The following is a 20821-nucleotide window of genomic DNA, read 5'->3' as shown; positions in this document are numbered from 1 at the left end:
AATACATTGTAACAAAGACACAGTGCAGAATATATAGCAGTTTCCCTCAAATTCGATCTTGAAATGTTACTCTTAAGGCGCTAAAAGAATTTTCACAAATAAAACATACATTCATGAATTAAAACTAATTTTCATGTTATTTTGTTTAATATCCCTAAAAAGTCATTCTGAATTTAGCAAATATATAGAAATGCATAATATATCGACTATAAAATGGAAATGACAAATGGCACTTAAGAGTTCCAAATTTATCACTGGCTGGTAGGAAGTATACAATATCATCTATATTATCAGTATAACGGAATACAGGCACAAGACAAATGTATACAAGTAAATAGGTATAAATATATAACCGTTGATAATATTAAAAAGTAAATGATTCAAAAAAATATACCACGATTTGAAAATCTTGATACTTTTTGTGCAATTTAAAGTCTGAGCTATGAATAACTTTTTGGTCGTAATTTTTCAATTTAACTTCTCGTATTGTTTTCTATTAAAATTTAACCTCAATTATATTATCAACGATTTCTTGACTATCACCATTTTATATATCCTACTTAAGCTTAACAAAATAATAAAAAAAAACTTTATCATACACCAGTCTTATGTACAACGTTCAACCATTTAAAAATATTAATAACAATTAATGTACACTAATATTATCCTTATTCAAATGTTCAATATTGTAAAGAAATATACATATATAATTTGGATAACTTACCCAAGAAAAATGAAGTCAGATTTCTTCCCATACATATATATTTTTAAGAAAAAATCGCAATTATATTTCTCTTTAACTTGTTAATCATCATATTGAATATTGTAAGAATAAGGATTTTATTTAATTGAATCATTGAAGGCAGAATGTTAACGAAAACCAAAACAGATTTGAAAAAAATCTGGTCATACAGAATATTTTGGCGAAATGTTTTAGCACAAATCCATTCAACAACTTCAGACAAAGTTTTAAGACAATTTTAATAAAGAAAACGAAAACATTCTTCATTCGAGCTGTGAAGTATTTGATGAGAAAAATATTTATCGCTCCTTGTTTATACATCCTGCATTGTTGTATATTACTTAGATAATATTTGTGGCAAAAAATTTTGATCCTAAGTTGTCTAAAAAGACTTTGCACCCTTAGTCTTTGAATTGCGAAAACATACCGTGTTGTAAGCAGCGTTGTTACTGCGCCTCCAGTCCGGAGTCCAGGAAGTCTTTGATATGTAGAGGTACTGATCGGGGGAATACTCGGAACATCTGGATGAGCAAAAACATAGCTTTGGTCTTTTTAGAGATGGTACATTGAACCATTTAAAACATTGAAGAGAAGACAAATATCCGATAATGGTTGGGCCGAAAACAGCACCACCCATTCCAGTGTAGTTAGTTTGAAATAATATAATTGCTGCGAGAAAGCGGGAGATTACCCACAAGCGTTCGAGACGTCGGGATGTTGGGTGTCGGATGCCCTTGCATTTAAGTCCGTCGCCTTAGAGAGAGGATTTGACAGTAGCTCCTGGTCTTACTTGGCGCAAAGGATGTCCATTGCCGTACAGCGTCGAAACGCGGCCTACGTTCTGGGCAGCTTTGCGACGGGTAAGGATCGGGGGGACTTCTTTAAATTTACTGGTGGTAGAGCTTTATGCAAGCTCGTCTGGGTAGGTACCACCCACTCATCAGTTATTCTACCGCAAAACAGCAGTACTTGGTATTGTTGTGTTCCGGTTTGAAGGGTGAGTGAGCCAGTGTAATTATAGGCACAAGGGATATAACATCTTAGTTCCCAAGGTTGGTGGCGCATTGGTGATGTAAGCGATGGTTAACATTTATACATTTATAATAACATAATGTCTACGAGCGTTGGTGACCACTTACCATCAGGTGGCCCATATGCTCACCCAACTTCCTAGTATATAAATAAATGAAATAAATTTGGCTATTTTTGTTTTAGTTTTGAGAAATATGTATATTCAATTGATATATTTTATCCTTTTAACGTATTTACAAAAAAAAAAAATGTTTAATGAAAATTTAAAACTAACTTTAATCCAGTAAGTAGACCGCAAAAGACCACTTACTTGATTAATATAATAAAGCGAGCTAGGAATGGTAATCTCTTGGTATTCTCTTCGAACGGCATCTACTATATGCTTAACAGCCTCTTGAGGTGAGAGGATCTTCATTAGGGAGGGGAACTTTATCTTCGGGTTCTTGCAGAGACCAGTGTCCACGATATACGGACAGATACAAGTCAGTTTGATCTGGAAGAATAGGAAAGGATTTAATACAAATTAGTTCATAATATCTATTTGATTTATACTATAACATTTATATTTGATTGACCCGTTACTCTTGCCCTATCTGTTATATATTCACCCAGTTACACAGTATTCATCGTACAACTTGTATAAAGATTTTTCTTCTCATCCGTACTCATCCGTAAGTCTTGATAATTTTAAACAATGCGTAATGACTTCTTACTTATACAATAGTACTATCGAGTGTGTTAATTGTAAGCACACCATTCGACATTGCTAGCATAATAATAATTTTTAAAATATATATTACGGAACTCACTCCACTAAAATCCCTCGGGTCCTCTCTCAGCTCTTCATGGATGGCTTCCATCATACCACGCACAGCAAACTTGGTGCCGCAGTAGGGTACCAAGTTACGGAGACCGATAACACCTGCCATGGATGACATGGCCACTATGTGCCCATGGTTACGTTCCATCATACCGGGGAGGAAAGCTTGAAGAGTCTGAATACAAAAGAAGAAAAAAGTTACAAAATTAACCAATATTGAAATGCGCATTAAAACAGAATTTACGTATGAAAATATAAAATAAAGAAAATAAAGAAATAAAAAATAAATTAAAAGGTTAATTCTTGTCCATAATTATAGGTTAAAAATATATGAAAAAGATCATTACAGAAAGAAGAAACTTAAACAGTAGATTTCAGTTTATAGTTCGTTAAAAATACGATGAAACAAAATAAGGACTGTACTCTGCTAAACCTCTTACCCACTACTTACCCAAAGATGCGCCAGACAATTGACTTCGAAGGCAGTACGTATCTCCTTCTCGCCAGTCTGAAGCAATGGCTTGCAGGGCATTATCCCTGCGTTGTTGATGAGGATTGACACTTCACCCACCTCCTTGCGGATCTTGTCCGCCATTTCGTTGATCGATGTGCGGCTTGTTACGTCGCAGCTATAGACGAGATATTTTTTATTGCCTTCTTAAGTTTAAATAAACTTAAGAAGTATCAAGTTTTTGCTTCTTTTACAAGAGCTATAAATTTTTATCGAACCTCGAGCTCAATAGTGGAGAAACCCATTCTTTTGACGGGATTTGTAAAGCTTGTGCATTATTTGATTTAATTCGTATCCTTTATTTTTAACGTGAAGCATTTATTTGTCCAACAGGGAAACATTTGTGGTTTGATTGTTTGAAAGTCCAAAAGACAAAAAATATGGAAGTTTTGATCTCAAGAATCAAGACGATCGATCATTTGGGTGGGTTATTAGAAACATATTATTATATACTCGTACTTTCATTTTATGGGGCATAATCATATATTGTGTTTCGGCCGATCTGCAGCTAACAGTAGTTGAAGAGGATTTCCACATCCGAATATATCGGATGCCCGAACCAAATCGAAGGTTTAAAAATTATTTATTACGATTTAATAATTATTACACGTATAACGTTTTTGTAAATCTCAGATTATTCATATCAACTAAATATATATTTTATTTATGTGTCTTAGGCTATAATATATTTAATGACAAAGCTAAATATTACCTCTATTGCTGCAAATTGGTTTTTGCAAAATTTCATTTTACTAAAAATACTATAAAGTATGGAATGGAACTGGAAATGGATGGATATTTACAAGAACTTACAGATAACTATGCGCTTTTCCTTTGCTATCTTTAATCATTTCGACGGTCTCCTGGTTGCCTGTAGGGTTGATGTCCACGCACACGATGGTGCCTCCGAGTTTAGCGAAGCTCAGCGCCATCTCTCGGCCCATACCGTGGCCGGCACCTGTGATCTGCCGACAACAGAGTATAAAATACAAAATCCAAAAGTCAATGCTAAACTACTATCTCATTTATTGGATTGAATTCGCGATTTTCTATTGCAATAAAAATAAAAAGTATTCGTTTCTTAACTTTGTCTATACTAAAGCTAGTAGTATTATATTTCATCTACTATGGAAGAGTTTCCATAATAGATGAAAATGTGGCTCAATTATAATTTCCTATTTAACAACTGAATCTATTCAGTTATATTATTATTTTATGGATAAATTTTAAAAGTCTAGTCAACATGTATTTCTATTGCGCTTTGGGTTTTCACAGATTTTCACAGATATTAAAGAAAATCTCTATTTAAAACAGCAACTCTTTATGTATGACGTGGTAACCACATTTAGTAGCTTTACATAAAATTATTCATTCATTTATGCAACCTTTGTCTTAAAAATAGATATCAATGTCAAATTAATAGTTTTGCTTTGAACGTTAACAACAATAACACATAATTTTAATTAATTTTATATAATGGTAAGAATGCGTAGTCCTTACAACTTTTATGGACTTGAATATTTTATATTAGTGAAATTGCAAACCTGGTTGATTGGTATCTTGTTTTCTACTGTAATTAGGTTAGGTTTTATTACTGTAATGGCATTCATTATAATTATAGACCATATATAATTCTTATATGTTCGTCTTGAAAACTGTTTATGCGTCAAATGAAATAAAGTGTCGTTTGTATTTCTCCGAACGGATTCTTATCCTATCGCTTGATCGCTCTGTGGTAACGGAGTCGAATATACCAATATGATTTTTTTCGCTAGAAGAGCCTAACTCCAACGGAATAATACACCGCAATAGCAAGAGCATAGGCCTAAGAATCCTCACCGTACCCGATGGGGTATGGTGAGGATTCTAAGTTTACATAATATATGTGAAATATTGAAATGTTGAATGAGAGCCGAGATGGCCCAGTGGTTAGAAAGCGGTAATCTTAACCGATGATCGTGGGTTCAAACCCGGGCAAGCACCACTGAATTTACATTTGCTTAATTTGTGTTTCTGATTCATCTTGTGCTTGACACTGAAGGAAAACATCGTGAGGAAACCTACATATATCTTATTTCACTGAAATTCTACCACATGTGTATTCGACCAACCCGCATTGGAGCAGCGTGGTGTAATAAGCTCCAAACCTTCTCCTTAAAAAAGGAGAGGAGGCCTTAGCCCAGCAGTGGAACATTCACAGGCTGATAAAGTTGAAATGTTATGAAAACAATTAAGAGTTTTTGATTTTTTAAGAAATTTTTTTAATACTTATTCATTGTCATGAATAAGTATTACATTTCTATTTCACGTATTTACTATTCATTCAAAAAATATATTAATAACCTTTAACTTTCTCAAAGGTCAACAGAGCACTTAATTTAATAAACGTTTTTGTAATTTGAAGTAAGTATATGTTTATTTGAATATAGATTCGCTGTTTGTTAATTACATTCTGTTCAATCTCGACCGATGATCAAAAGTCAAAAAATATTTAGTACCGTATTTTTTTTTAATAGAATAGGAAGGCGGACGAGCAAATGGACCACCTGATGGTAAGTGGTCACCAACGCCCTTAGTCATTGGCATTGTAAGAAACGTTAATCATCGCTTACATCACCAATGCGCTACCAACCTTGGGAACTAAGATTTTATGTCCCTTGTGCCTGTAATTACACTGGCTCACTCACCCTTCAAACCGGAACACAACAATACCAAATACTGATGAGTGATGAAATCTGAATGAATGAATGTAATAGAATATCTGATGAGTGGGTGGTACCTACCCAGACGAGCTTGCACAAAGCTCTACCACCAGTATCTGATGAGTGGGTGGTACCTACCCAGACCAGACCAGAGCTTGCACAAAGCCCTGTCACCAATAATTTGTTGAACTTGCGACAAATATTGGTCGGCTTGGTTCAATATTATATTGTTCGTTGTTCATTAATAATGTATCATTTAATGACTTCAGATGTTTTTATGTCAATGACCTTTAGACAGCACGGCGCATATATCGAGCGATAAAAATCATTTTAGGTATGACACATAAAATGAAAACTGAATAAAATAATTAAACGTGTGCAATTCGTCAGAACTTCCATTCAAATTCGACCTTAAAATTTCAAAGTCGTCTAAAAAAGTTTCACTTCAATTATACACAATTTCTTATCTATTATGTACGTGTGCACTTAATATTACACCTTGCAAGTCAATATATATATATTAACATCGTAAAATTTACTTAGTACGTATTAAATATAAGTATGCCACGTATATTATACCACAGCCTAGCACTGGATATAGTCTTTCCTAATTTTACTTTTATTTTGAATGTATTCGAATAAAGTAAAGGTAATGATGACATAAAATGTTTGCTTAAAACCTATTTATGTACAAAGTAACTGCAAACTCTTTACAAACATATTAAATCCACCTCACTCGATGGTAACTTTTTATTTTATATTACAGGTAGCGGGACGGGTAAATGGGGCACCTGATGGGTAGTGGTCACCGCCGTCCATAGACATTGGTGATGTAAGCAGTATTAACATTTCTTACATCGCCAATGCGTCACCAACTTGGGAACTAAGATGTTATGTCCCTTGTGCCTGTAATTACAGGTTCCAATTTGAAGGGTGGTGTAATTACACCACCCTTCAAATTGGAACGCGACAATGCTAAATATTGCTGTTTAGCGGTAGAATATCTGATGGATGGGTACGGCTTTAAATTTATCTAGAGATTTAGATTTCGTCATATACATACATATATTTCTAATCTACATAAATACATATGTAATTATAGTAATTGCTTACAAGTATAATTTCGCCCTTAACGCTCTTAGGTTCGGGGGGCACGAAAAACTTGTAAATGCTGTAGAACCAGGTCGCGTACATCTTGACGATGAGCACGATCACCTCCAGGGTGAGCATTACGCCTTGGTAGATCTTCATACTGATGCCTTGCTCATCAGTCCTGGAAATAGAAAAGAATTTTAAAAAATTAGTAAAAACATTTTTTGCGCCGATAATAGGATTATTGGGATGGTAAATTTAAAAATTTAACGTGATAAGTCAGCTTTGGAATATTATAATATAATTATAAAGCTTGTGTTGCTGCAGATAATAGGATATTCTCTCAATTCTTAAATCAACTAGGATTGATAAATCATCAATCATTTTTTTTTTCATTAACATGTACAAATGTATATGGAATTTGTTTATGTGATACAAATCGATATGTCGGTAAGTGAAATGACGAAGCTTATCTATATTTTCTTTAAAAAAACCGGTTGTTATTTTTGTAAGTGTTCACGCATCGTTTATCTACTTTGTACAGTTGTTGTTGGCACTTGCGTAAATTTTTCCGTCATAGTACGATCCGATCCGAAATTAACATACAATTAAATAGTTAGAACATGAGTTGAAGATTTTTTTTTAATAAATAAACCTGGCATTGCAAGTTATACTAGTTGTATTCAATAAAAATAAATAAATTGTTTTAAATACATGCGTATCCGAGATAAGCCGAGATGGCTTAGTGGTTAGAACGCGTGAATCTTAACCGATGATGGTGGTGGTGGGATGATTTGTGATTATAATTCATCTCATGCTTTTCGGTGAAGGTAAACATCGTGATTTCCTGGAAACCTGCATTTGCGTAATTTCACTGAAATTCTGTCACATGTGTATTCCACCAACCCGCATTTGGGCAGCGTGGTGGAATAAACCTTCTCAAAAATGGAGAGGATAGCCCAGCAATGGGACATTAACAGGGTTACTTGCGGTACATACATAGCATTGAACCTGCGAAAAGCATTATTTTTTATTATATAAAGGTAGGTTATAAAATCGGCTACCTGATAGAAAGTGGTAAAACCACTTGAAGACATTGGTAGTGTAATATTAAGCATTCCAAAAATAGGGTCTAAGATGTCATGTCTTTTGTGCCTGTAATTAGACTATTTCATTCATAGTTTCAACCGAAAAACAAGCATACAAAGTATTGCTATTTGATGGTATATTAATTATTGAGTGGTTCCTAATAATCGTACTCTTCAACTCACTTTTAATTATTAATAATTATTTATATTAATCGACACAGATTAATTTAAATTTGAAATTTAATTTAATTAACAACTCCCACCTCCGCATATAGAGGGTAATTTGATTTGCAGGGAACTGTTGACGCAATCAAAGACGACAAGTCAATACATACCGCAGACCACAGAACGTGATGACATATCAGAATGGACTTACTATTATCAACTTCATAATCCTTTTATATATAAGTAAGAAAGAATTTGATGTCTCTTTAAATAAAAAAAAAATACATGCTCAATGTGAATAGGGAGCTCTTGGATGAAATAATTTGACTTCAAAATGAATGCATCCGCTTAATTTAAAGATACACTACTAAGTTTGACGACGTCTCAGAAATGCGACGTCAATTAAAGTAACTTATTTCGTCTTCTTCGGAACTTTCGCGTTCACACACATCTTCAATGTGCTGAAACCAGTTTATGCTCTTCAATAAACCAGTACGTTATTGTGTGGTATTCAATCAAGGCTTATACTTATTGGGCCAGACTTATACTGTCCTTGCAGCACGATTCTGGATCATTCTTCCTTTTCATATTTGCCTTGACGAAATATTATAAACATGAAATAAACATACAACAGCATACGCTTTTCGTTTCAATGTAATATAATATATTTTATTTGATATGTTATCATAATTCCATAAGCATTATATTAATTATTTTATCAACGCTTTTATGCAAAAAATATTACTTTATATTGACACTGTCCATATATCATAAGTTATCAAATAATTTCCTTTTTCTCGATTTAGTGATTATTATAAATAAAATATACAATGATTATAAATAAAAATATTTTGATATATAAATATAATAAGAGAGGTGATGATGAATTTACTTTTTGTTGTGAATCTTTGTTCTGAAAAGCTTAGGAATATATTTGTAATACAATTTAAATAAATAATAATGGTCTTTTAAAGTTTTGTTTTAGCAAAATACATTTATAAATAAAGCAAAAATCACTGCAAAATACTGTTTTCAATGTTAAAATATCTTTGCTCCTTCCTTGTCGATTGTTGACGACATTGTACCGTCCAAATCTGGAGCGCATTCTGACCTTATTGTATCGATGTATATATTTTGCTTTTACTCGCATTTCAGTATTACGCTCGGTATTTTACTTATACTATAAACAAAAAAAAACTCACTTTGGGTTACGTTTCAAAGGCAATTTTAGTAATCATGATTGTTAATCGAATAAAACGTTTGTGACAGATTTGTAGAACCTTAACAAATAACTCTTATTCATTTTGTGAAAGATAAGATAACGTTACACGTAAAAGTAAAGCGGAGGTGAAGAAAGATATGAGTCACAAAAACATGTTCAAAAAGCAATAATAGTAGGTATTAATATTTCGGATATATAATAATAATATCAACTCAAACTCCTAATCGACAAATATTAAATGTTTACCGTTAATTATACGGACGAGATTAATTTTTGGGATAAATTCGCTTTTGTTCACGTATAATTTAAAATAACGTTAAGTTTTTATCGTGTATCATTATTTTAAATGACAAACCATTGTTAATACAATCAAATGTTGAATCTTTTATTAGATCCAAAGGTTTATGTAACTATATCATATATAACATTATTATTAGAATATCAGGTTAATTTTGGGTACAAGGAACAGAAATTTTGATGGGATCGTGACATATGTAGAATATTTGTTATTATATATTATTGTACAGTGTTTGTTTAATTGATACCTAAAAGGTAAATATGTAAGTATATAGGTATATATTTAATATATAAGATCAATATCAATAAGCAAGAAAGCAATGTATTGAGGTCTCATTCGTACAAATGATCGTCAATCGAATGGCTATTTATAATAAGACATTTAGATTCAGAAGCTCAAACTACGTCATGCCAATTTATTAGCACCAATAATGTTTAACTGAAACACACCAGAAACGATTATAACATATTTCATATTAAAAAGATGGCATACCCGTTGAGCTCATTATATGTCATATTTTTTTATGAATACAATATTTAACAACTCTAAATACATCTTTAGATAAACAGCCTTGGAGTCAATACAACAGCCTAATGGGTCAATCATCAAATCTATATCATCTTATTTACTAGACGTCTCTTATCATTCAATTATTGACGTTAATTATGAATATTCTAGAAGCTTCTAAATATGAAATTATTAAACATAAATAAATCTATCGAAACTCTATACGGCCTTGTCGTGCGCATGAGTCGCTGGTGCGTTGCAGTTAGCAGGAAATAAAGTACATAATTACGCTGTTATGGTTCAGTCTGTTAACATATGACTCGTAAAAGTACAATATTTTCATAATGCAGACTTGATTCATTTAGAACGGTCACTTCATCGGTCGAATTTAAGTGAGTAGCTCATTCAAAGTATCGTCGGGTACTGGACTCGTTTGCAAATAATATACACGTACATAAATACATATTCTTGGTATGCTTATTATTTTTATTATTCGTTACTCTACGTATTCGTTACTCTAGGATGCGTTTAAGAAAAACAATGTTTTATTTAAAAATACATCCATTCTACGCAAGATTATACAAGTTTTTTTTTGGGTAGATTTAATAAAATATAATAAAAGTATTAATGAGCCAAATGAGAAAATTATCCAACCGTTAACTAAGAACTATAGAATTTAGTTACCGTGTGTTTCTGTGTTAGTTTTTTAGTAACTTTGTTTATTGCTCAGAATAACGTTATTATTTTTTATTTTAAAACTTCGATAACAGAGCTGTTTTAAAATTTATCTTAGTAATTTCAAGGTAACATTTTTTCTGTTCATACTATAGCTATTAAGGTCGTAGCGAACCATAAACATGTTCGATTACATGTTATTTACTTAAATTGCTTAATTGTTTAGCTCGTAACATAATAAAGACGCAATAGGGAAAAATATAAAAAAATATATTTCTATTCTAACATAAACAACATAAAACCCAAAGGCATTATAGCATACATTGGGAAGGGAGTTATCAAATTATAAAAAGGTATACCAAACTAATATTATTCAGAATTTATTTCACATGAACAAAATTGTCAGAAGTACTGTATAAATAGAAAAAAAAAAACGAAATAAAATCAGTCTTTTCTTTCAAATACACGCAATCCGTGTTAGTCGGAAGTGAGTCTCTGACGCGCATGTGAGACAACAAAAAGTAATAACAATTGGCTGTTTACGAAATTGAATAGATAAATAGGCAGATTGTATTCACTATTCATCTCCCATATATGTCACAACCCGCACTAGCCGATTTCGTTGCCAAGATTTGTTTTATTGAAGATTTATCGAAGATGAATCACTCCACTGCCACTCTATATATATAGTTTGCACAAGAAATTAATCACGAGTGGCTGCGTAGACAAAGATCTTAGCAACAAGTCGCCTTCTAGAAATTTATTTATTATATTGAAAATTATAAACTATTTGTTTTCATCTCCTGCGTAAGGCGGGCTTGCATTGGTTTTATCGATTGCATTATGTTTATTGCATCTACATTCAATTGTTATAATATAATGATCTATTGTGGAACTCATGTTTATACGTGCAATATATACATTTTTATGATCTTTTGCTCCTAAAACCAAAGTTGTATCTTTGGTTTTAGGAGCAAAAGATCATGGAGCAAACGAATTGTAAATTGGTGATATAAAATGGTTTTACCTAATAAAAGAAATTGCTAACGCAAACGCATTTGTAGCTATCGGATTTATTACCCTTAAATACACATATTATATATTGCGCATTTGCATAAAATGAGCAAATTTAATTTAATTTAAAAAATCTTGGATCTGTGGTTCAAAAGGGAAATTGCATGTAGTTGTCGACGAGTTAAGACATTGTGAAGGCTATGAATTAGAATATGTATGATTGAGTATAAAAAATACGAAATTACCATTCGAATAGCTTGAAGTCATGACAATGACCCTCGTATTATATATACGTACCTATGATGTAAAAACTGTCATAGAGTAATATATGCTCATTGTACTTGCAAATAATCTGATTCTGAAAAAAATGCCTTCATTTAACAAGTTAGTAAGTAAAAGTTAAGTAATAGCCTATAAATGTCCCACGGCTAGACTAAGTTATCACTCCTTTTTGATATGATTAGGAGATGCTCCACCACGCTGCTCCAATGCGGGTTGGTCGGGGGGAAGATTTTTATCCGCCACGTAAGTTTCCTCACTATTTTCCTTCATCACCAAGCACGAGATTAATTATAAACACAAATTAAGCACATGAAAATTCAATGGTGCTTGCTCGGGTTTAAAATTGGAATCGTCGGTTAAGATTTTCATCTTCTAACCACTTAAACTTAACAAACGCCAATAAAATTAAGATGGACATGAGTGAACCCATTTTTTTTTCTTTTTATAAACTAGGTAGGTTCTTTTTATAGACGAGCAAAACGGCCCCCTGCTGGTTTGGTCACCATCGCACATTAGCGCTGTATGAAATATTAACCATACCTTGCATCGTCGATGCGCCACCAACCTTGGAACAAAGATGTAGTGTTTTTTGTACCAATAATTACACTGTCTCACTCACCTTTCAAACCGGAACACAACAATACTGTAAGTAATATTATTTTAATTTTTTAATATTATTTCTTGGTCGGCGGCAGAATGCATAATGAGTAACTAACCAGACAGGTTTCTATGCATCCTCTATAGACGATTTGAGAAACACCTCAGTTTTTAATCGTAATAAAAACTGCCAGCAATACTGTCAGTGATACTGTCGGAATATTAGATATCTGAATTTATACGTCGTCCTGGTATTATAAGGTAACGTTTACGTGACGTGAAATATAAAATAATTTTGGTAACAAAGAATAGAAATATGTGTTATCATAATTCAAACGACGTCTACAAATTAATTTGCATAGGAATTGAACTGTAAGACATGTTAATAAGCTAACACTATTCATTAAACGAAACGAATGAATTAATTTTCATTAATAGACACATACGCTTATCTATATTATTTATCTATATCTTTTATCGTCGTTTTATAGTATAGGTTTTTAAACTTCACAAATTACTCGAGGTCGAATGATAATTTTCCATTAAAATGTCCAAAGTTTATGTGATTTTGCCATTTTACAATTATTCAGAACCTACAACTATAAAAAGCCAATATGTAAGCATAATAAGTACGAAAACTTCTATAGGATTCCTCTTGGTATCATAATAGATGCAACGGTTTAGTGAAAACCTGACCGGCAGAGTGGTTTATGCATCGGTATAGATTAGTATATCCAATGTTATATAACGCTCGGCTAACCTGTTAGGTTAAGCCTCATTGAACCGACTCGTCATTTCCTGAATATCGTATTCTTGAATATCGTTTAATTTTCTCTGGAAGACCTTGATTGATAATTTTATAATGTTAACGTTCTTCTTTTTTTTCATTATTAAAAGTGTTTATTCGTTAAAACGAATATGCCACTCTGTAAAAGTAACAATAGTAATTAAGTTCTCAATGTGGCTATGTATTCTTAATATTACATTATCCTTTCTGTTATAAAGGCCGACTTTAACTAATTTTAATAATTCAGAAGCTGCTTCTGTGCGAGGTTCTGCCAAGATGCTATTTAAATATCCCATACAAGATTTTAATTGTGATTTAAATGACATATTTTGTTATATTATATTTATCTATTAAACTGTTATCAATCCAAGATAATTTGGGTGGTTGAGGCTGAATCGTTTTATACCAAATACATTTTCCTTTGGACCTTTCATCAAAATATTCCTTCCACAAATCACAGCAATACTTCTTAATTATATAAATATAATCCGAGCAAAAGGGACGTAAAACTACTTCAATGCCATAATTATAAGCTTCTCTAGTCAAACAATCGGCTTTTTTATTACCCTCTTTACCTATATGAGATGGAATCCACTGTCTAGATGTAAATTTCAATAGTAGCTTCAGTATACTACTACAAGCTTTTGGAACGCCTCGAAAAGCCGAGGTTCACCGAGCCAAGTGTTGTAAAGAACTTTTCGAGTCTGTTAAAATTACAATTTTATTATGATCTATAGTCTATATACGATAATGCTTCAGCTATGGCGAAATGTTCCAAATGCATAATAGATACATTATTTTTAATTCTTAATTTAAAACCATATCCTAATTTATCATCATATTATGCAGCCCCTGATACATCTTTTTCTTTAGATCCATCTGTAAAAATCCGGTAATATGTTTTATATTTATCCAAGGTATCTGAAGAGTTATAATTACGTTTTGGTTTAGAAATTTGATCAGTCAATTTAATATTATTTGATATATCAATATTCGTAATCCAATTATTAAAAAAAAAACGTTTCTAATTGACACAAACATAAGAAATTTTTATTTAATTTTAAAAATATTGTTAATCTGTTTCGACGATTTCGCTTGAAAATTTTCAATCAGTTCTATTAATTATTAATATTATTTTATTTGAGGTAGCATGATTTTTATGACTTACCATTAATTAATATTAATTTACCTACATAAGTACATTTGCTACTGACCCCTTGCAACATATGAATTTGGCATTATTTATGTATTATCGTATTACATGTTATCATTGCAAAATTACTAAATTAAATATAAATTTATAAATATATATACATTGGTACATAATCAAACTACATATCGTAAATTAAGACTAAGACATTTGCGGTCCTGCTTATAATCTTGTGCTTAACGGTTGTTCAGTTAAACACTGATTTTTCTCTCTCTGTCATTATTATAAGAAGACACAGCATTGTCTATCTAATCTCCCGTTCAGTTTATAAGTTAGTCTTTGGATGCAATGATCGTGAACAATTTTCATTAAGAAATTCTTCTTTATACTATTGTGTACACCGATTACAAAATATTTTAAACTCAGGGCGAGAATGTAAAGTTTCAGGGTAGCATGCGAAAGCGATCCCGTGGCGCTCCACGTTAAGATGGAAAGGGTACCACTGGTTTTTAGTGGGTATTCCGATGTTCGGGGCGCATTCGGCGCCTTGGACACCGGTGAGCCCCACATACCCCCAAAGGTTCCCGTGGGGGAAACGCGTAACGCGTTTTTCCAGCGTTAAAAAAAAAGTATATAAAGTTAAACAATTATTTACAACAAGAAAGCATAAAATCTCATATTTTTCGTCTATGTTATCATTGTTATGTTACTGAACCTAAACAATTACTTTGAACAAATACGAATTTGTATGTACAAATTACCAAAATGTCTGGAAGTTTAAAAATAGTATATATGTCTCACTTGATCAAAAATTGACATTGCAACGACGTAGAAAATTGTTTATATTACAGCGATAAATTAGTTTGAAATTATTTCTATCTTGACTATAATATATTTTATTTAAGTCGCATTCACGGGATTTCTGGTTACAGGAAAACATTCGAAATGAAATTGAAAATGAAAATTTTTTTTAATAGAATAGGAAGGCGGACGAGCATATGTAACCAACGCTCGTAGACAATATGTTATTATAAATGTATAAATGTTAACCATCGCTTACATAACCAATGCGCCACCAACCTTGGGAACTAAGATGTTATGTCCCTTGTGCCTGTAATTACACTGGCTCACTCACCCTTCAAACCGGAACACAACAATACCAAGAACTGCTGTTTTGAACATCTGATGAGTGGGTGGTACCTACCCAGACGAGCTTGCACAAAGCTCTACCACCAGTAGAATTAAAAATAATAGGAAATTTTGAATTGAAATAAGAACACTTATAATAGAGCCTTTTTACAGGACTTCTACATACGATTTATGTAGGCACTTCATCACAATCAATTTGTCAAAAAAAAAAAAACACGAATCTGTTTTCGATTTAGAAGCTGATCGACTGAAATCGAATCGTGTGCATATTCTATAGAGGTTGTTTACTTGTTTCGACAGGGTCATACGACGTATTTGCACATTTGTATAATTTCATTCGTTTGCCTTTCAATTCGAAAGTCATTTACATAGCATTAATATGGTATTTTTTCAAAACATATAATAAATGCATACCACAACATTTATCGAAAAAACCAATTAAACTTTTACTATTGAAATCGTTATATCACAACATTTAAGGAAAATTACAAAATATACTATCAGCCACTGCACATGTGCAAGTAAGTACACTGGCTCATTCAATTGTCACAACGGATTTCGGAACAATGTAAAACAAGACAGCGTATACCATTACTATAGGACCTGAATATAAAAAAGCAAAAATTCACGTAATTAAAAAAAAATACAAGAATACATTAAATGATATTCATTCATTAAAGCGCACACAGCACTAATTATTAAGTGCACAAGTTAACATGGGAAAAAATATACAACATATTAATTATATTTTAATATGTTATAATATATTTTAAGAGATAAACTATAATTATCATTCAAATGACTTACAATTAAACAATTTACTTGTGTCAATAAATTAAGCCTAATGGTCAATCAGAAGTCATAATAAGATAAAAGATTTTTAAATGTATATGAAAAAAGATGTCGGTATATCTGCTTCAGATTTCTAGACTTTACAGTGAGACCAATTAACATGACAGCTAATTAGTATATATATATGTCCTTTTCATGGAGAAAGTATTTATATTATCCATTTTGGAGTAATACACCGCTGAAAAGAGCGCTGCAACATAAATTCTATAGCACTTTGACCGATCGCCGTTACAACTGATTGGTTTTTGGATTGGGTTTTGAAAATATTTTAGCGCAACTCGTATGGGAATAGATGTTTAACAAATTTAAAGAAGCATTGCACTATTAACCGTATTAACAAATAAAAAAATTGTATTTTGAGAATATATTTTTTCATGTGTATCAATTGTCTACTTCTATGCACTTCGATGTATGAAAGATTCAATTGGTACAACGAACTGCCAGTCGTTGATTTATAGCAATTTGTTCCTCTATTATTGTGATAGAGCGAGCAAGCGTTCAGAATCTTCATGATTATTCAAGATAGCCTTTGCAAATAACGGATGAAACACAAGTTTATAATAAAGAATATATTTATAATTTGTGGATAATATCTAGAGAAGAATCCGATTTTCAAAAACAACTTCAATTAAAAAAAACAGCCAAATCTAATTTCCGAAATAGCTAATATAAAAAAAACGTAAATTTTTTAACGTAAATTTATTTAAATTCTTAGAAGCCTAGAAACTATATTTGTCATTAATATTCTTATCGTTTTTTTCCGCTTTTTTAATTGCTTTATGATACTTTACTTTATATATTTTAATTACTTGTTAAATAACTTGTTCTTGTTAGGTTCACTCCACGTTTCAATGTAAAAGTGGAAACTTTGTTGGCTTATGTGAGACGTATTTTTTTTTATAGCATAGGAAGGTGGACGAGCATATTGGCCACCTGATGGTAAGTGGTCACCAAACGCCCTTAGACATTGGCATTGTAAGAAATGTCAACCATCGCTTATAGCCAATGCGCCACCAACCTTGGGAACTAAGATTTTATGTCCCTTGTGCCTGTAATTACACTGGCTCACTCACCCTTCAAACCGGAACACAACAATATCAAGTACTGCTGTTTTGCGGTAGAATATCTGATGAGTGGGTGGTACCTATCCAGACGAGCTTGCACAAAGCCCTACCACCAGTATATTGTTATCAAATGTTTATGTATTATATTATGCTGTATGTTTCCCAAAATAAATAAATAAATAAAGCTTTCTGCGATCAAATAAATGTTACATTAAAATTCAAACGTTTTATCTCACAATATAGTTATAATTATACCATCGGAACATTTGTATTATCTGTGCTAGAGTGAGTGGGAGCGTACTGACAAAGACTATTTATTATCTACAAGTATATCATCCGGAAGGCCGAGGCTGCTTCATATAACGCTATAGAAATCATAACATCACATTGAAATATAATTATAAAGAATCGAGAGAACGTGGCAGTTTTCGAGAAGCTGGCTGAAACCAGATATACAGACGTGGCGGGGAATTTCATGTATAATAATACTAGTTATCGTAGGTCACCCACGTATGGTAGGAGGGGGGTGTTGATGGGTTATATGCCCTATGTCTAATATTAGTATGACTGCCTCGTTGGTCTAATGGCTTGATGTAAGGCCGCAGACCCGGAGGTCCTGGGTCCAATTCCCAGGTCGGGCCAATAAAAAGTTATTGGGTTTTTCTGTCAGAAAATTCTCAGTAGCAGCCCGGAGTCTGGAAGCTGGAAGTGTTTTCACTCCCGTGCCTCGGAAAGCACGTAAAGCCGTTGGCCCTGCGCCTGAACTCTTTCCGTTCGTGTCGGATTGCCGTCCCATCGGATTATGAGAGTTAGGGAATAGAGAGTGCACCTGTGTTTGCACACACACTTGTGCACTATAATATCTCCTGCGTAGTTGGTTTATCTCTCTTGAGATTGGCTGCCGTGACCGAAATCGGTCTGGAGGACATTATTAGTAAGAATGTAATGATTAGCGAAGCGAATAACGAAAACTATAAAAAATTAATACAAGAATAAGACTTTTATCTATAGACAAGATTATCGAACATTAAAGATTTATCGAACAACTCAATTAAAATGTACATACCTATCAAGTTCGTTGATCCTATGGTATTCAGAAACCGGCCGTGGGAATTATACAATCACGCGAAAACTACAGAATCTCGTTTTTATAACGTCTGACCCTAATTAATAAAAATTGTGTATGAAATGTCGAGATGGTCCAGTGTAAAAACGCGTGAATCATGATCGATGATCGTGGATTCCAACCCGGGCAAGCACTACTGAATTTTCATGTGCTTAATTTGTGATTGTAATTCATCGTGAGGAAATCTGCGTGTGTCTAATTTCACTGAAATTCTGCCACATATGTATTTCACCAACCCGCATTGGAGCAGCGTGGTGGAATAAGCTCCAAACCTTCTCTTCAAAAAGGGAGAGGAGGCCATAGCCCAGCAGTGAGAATTCATAGGCTGTTACCATGAACTGCCGAAATGGCCCATGTTTTTATGTGAATCCCAAACTCAGGTAAGCACCTCTTAATTTTCATGTTCATAGTCTTCATAATTCATCTCATATTTGGCGGTGAAGGAAACCATCGTGAGGTAACCTGTACACTTGCATATGTATATCCACCAACCCGCATTGGAGCTGGTGGAATAAGCTCTAAACCTTCTCCTTAACACTGGAGAGGGGCCTTAGCCCAGCAATGGGACATTTACAGACGGTGAATAATTATTTTTACTTTAATAATACAAGTATATAAACAAGCGAAAACCGGTTAATGTGTTAATACATGTGCTTATTAGATTAACTCAGATAATTCAGCTCAAGGAGATCATTTATTATTTTTTATACAGTCTAATAGTTTATTAAATATGATGTACATATTTGCAATTTAGTTTTATTTATTTATTAATTTATCTGTATACCAGCAAAACCCGCGGCTTCAACTTCTGCCATTTTAACGTACGTAATGCCTATTTGAATTATACATATAAATAAATAATAATAAATACAATATTTAAATTATTAGATAGTAACGGTTGTCTAAAATATAATAACTTAATATGGCAAATAGCCATATTATATTAACTATATAATAAAAGGCATTACAAATAATTATTTAATTACTACACTAATATTAGGCATATAATTAACATTTCACATAATATAACATTGTAACTTTACTTCCAAAGTTCCGGTTACAACTTCGCCGAGACTAAACGCCATTTTTTTATTAACCCGTTATGTAATACTATAGGTTGTTCAATGTCAACCAATGATATCATGGCAATTCAATGTCAAAGTTGTTTTTAGTTTTTTACATCATATAATGAAATTAAAAAAAAAAACAGACGATAACATTCTTGTATATGTGTGAACCGCTTTAAAATTAAAAAAAAATAACAAATATTTTTTTATATTAAATTAAAAATTATATATGAATCTCACTTCCTTATAACGTTTTTGTATGTGTAACTAAAAAAAAATTGAGGTATTTAAAAAAAAGGGAAATCCAAGACCTTCAAGTTGTGGGTACGGTATGATACGGCCTCTCAATCAGGCCTAAAAACTCAAAATTTTTGTTTCTCATACTAAAGTTATCGAGTCGGTACAGTATTTGATATCAATGATTGCCATGGACATGTAAGTATTTAGCCCATCGGGGACGTTAAAATATTACAATATAGCAAAATTGGAATTTTACTTTCATTGTGCCCAAGAAATTTCATAATAATAACCTATTCTCCAACCTTATTGAAACCGATTAAGATCGTTAATCTTTTATAGAGGGTCACAAGGTCAAATGTTCGCACATAATGTTCAGCCATTAAAAAGTATATTATAAGAGAAGCAGTACTTTTGAAATACCGAGTTTACTTTCCACAAAGGTGTAGTGCTTTTTTAATAGAATAGGAAAGCGGGCGAGCATATGGGCCACCTGTTGGTAAGTGGTCACCAACGCCCTTAGACATTGGCATTGTTAAAAACGTCAACCATCGCTTACATAGCCAATGCGTGGCGCATGGGGAACCTTGGGAACTAAGATTTTTGTAATTACACTGGCTCACTCACCGTTCAAACCGGAAC

The 20821-nt window shown here is 32.7% G+C and overlaps 1 protein-coding gene across 3 annotated transcripts in view; it reads right to left on the bottom strand.

Moving 5' to 3' along the window:
* Nucleotides 1-160: 160 nt before the first annotated feature.
* LOC126770350 (estradiol 17-beta-dehydrogenase 11-like) overlaps nucleotides 161-20821 on the bottom strand; it is a 36676-nt gene continuing 16015 nt past the window's right edge. For all 3 annotated transcript variants that reach the window (XM_050489734.1, XM_050489752.1, XM_050489743.1), the window contains 6 exons: nucleotides 6921-7080; nucleotides 3919-4070; nucleotides 3046-3223; nucleotides 2584-2769; nucleotides 2085-2267; nucleotides 161-1263 (listed from right to left, as the gene is read on the bottom strand). In XM_050489734.1, coding sequence (XP_050345691.1) covers nucleotides 1189-1263; nucleotides 2085-2267; nucleotides 2584-2769; nucleotides 3046-3223; nucleotides 3919-4070; nucleotides 6921-7080 — 934 coding nt within the window. In that variant the 3' untranslated portion in view covers nucleotides 161-1188. The remainder of the gene's footprint in view (nucleotides 1264-2084; nucleotides 2268-2583; nucleotides 2770-3045; nucleotides 3224-3918; nucleotides 4071-6920; nucleotides 7081-20821) is intronic.

The sequence above is a fragment of the Nymphalis io genome, chromosome 1 (genome assembly GCF_905147045.1).
Source record: "Nymphalis io chromosome 1, ilAglIoxx1.1, whole genome shotgun sequence".
NCBI lineage: Eukaryota > Metazoa > Arthropoda > Insecta > Lepidoptera > Nymphalidae > Nymphalis > Nymphalis io.
This window is presented reverse-complemented; position numbering and strand designations above follow the sequence as displayed.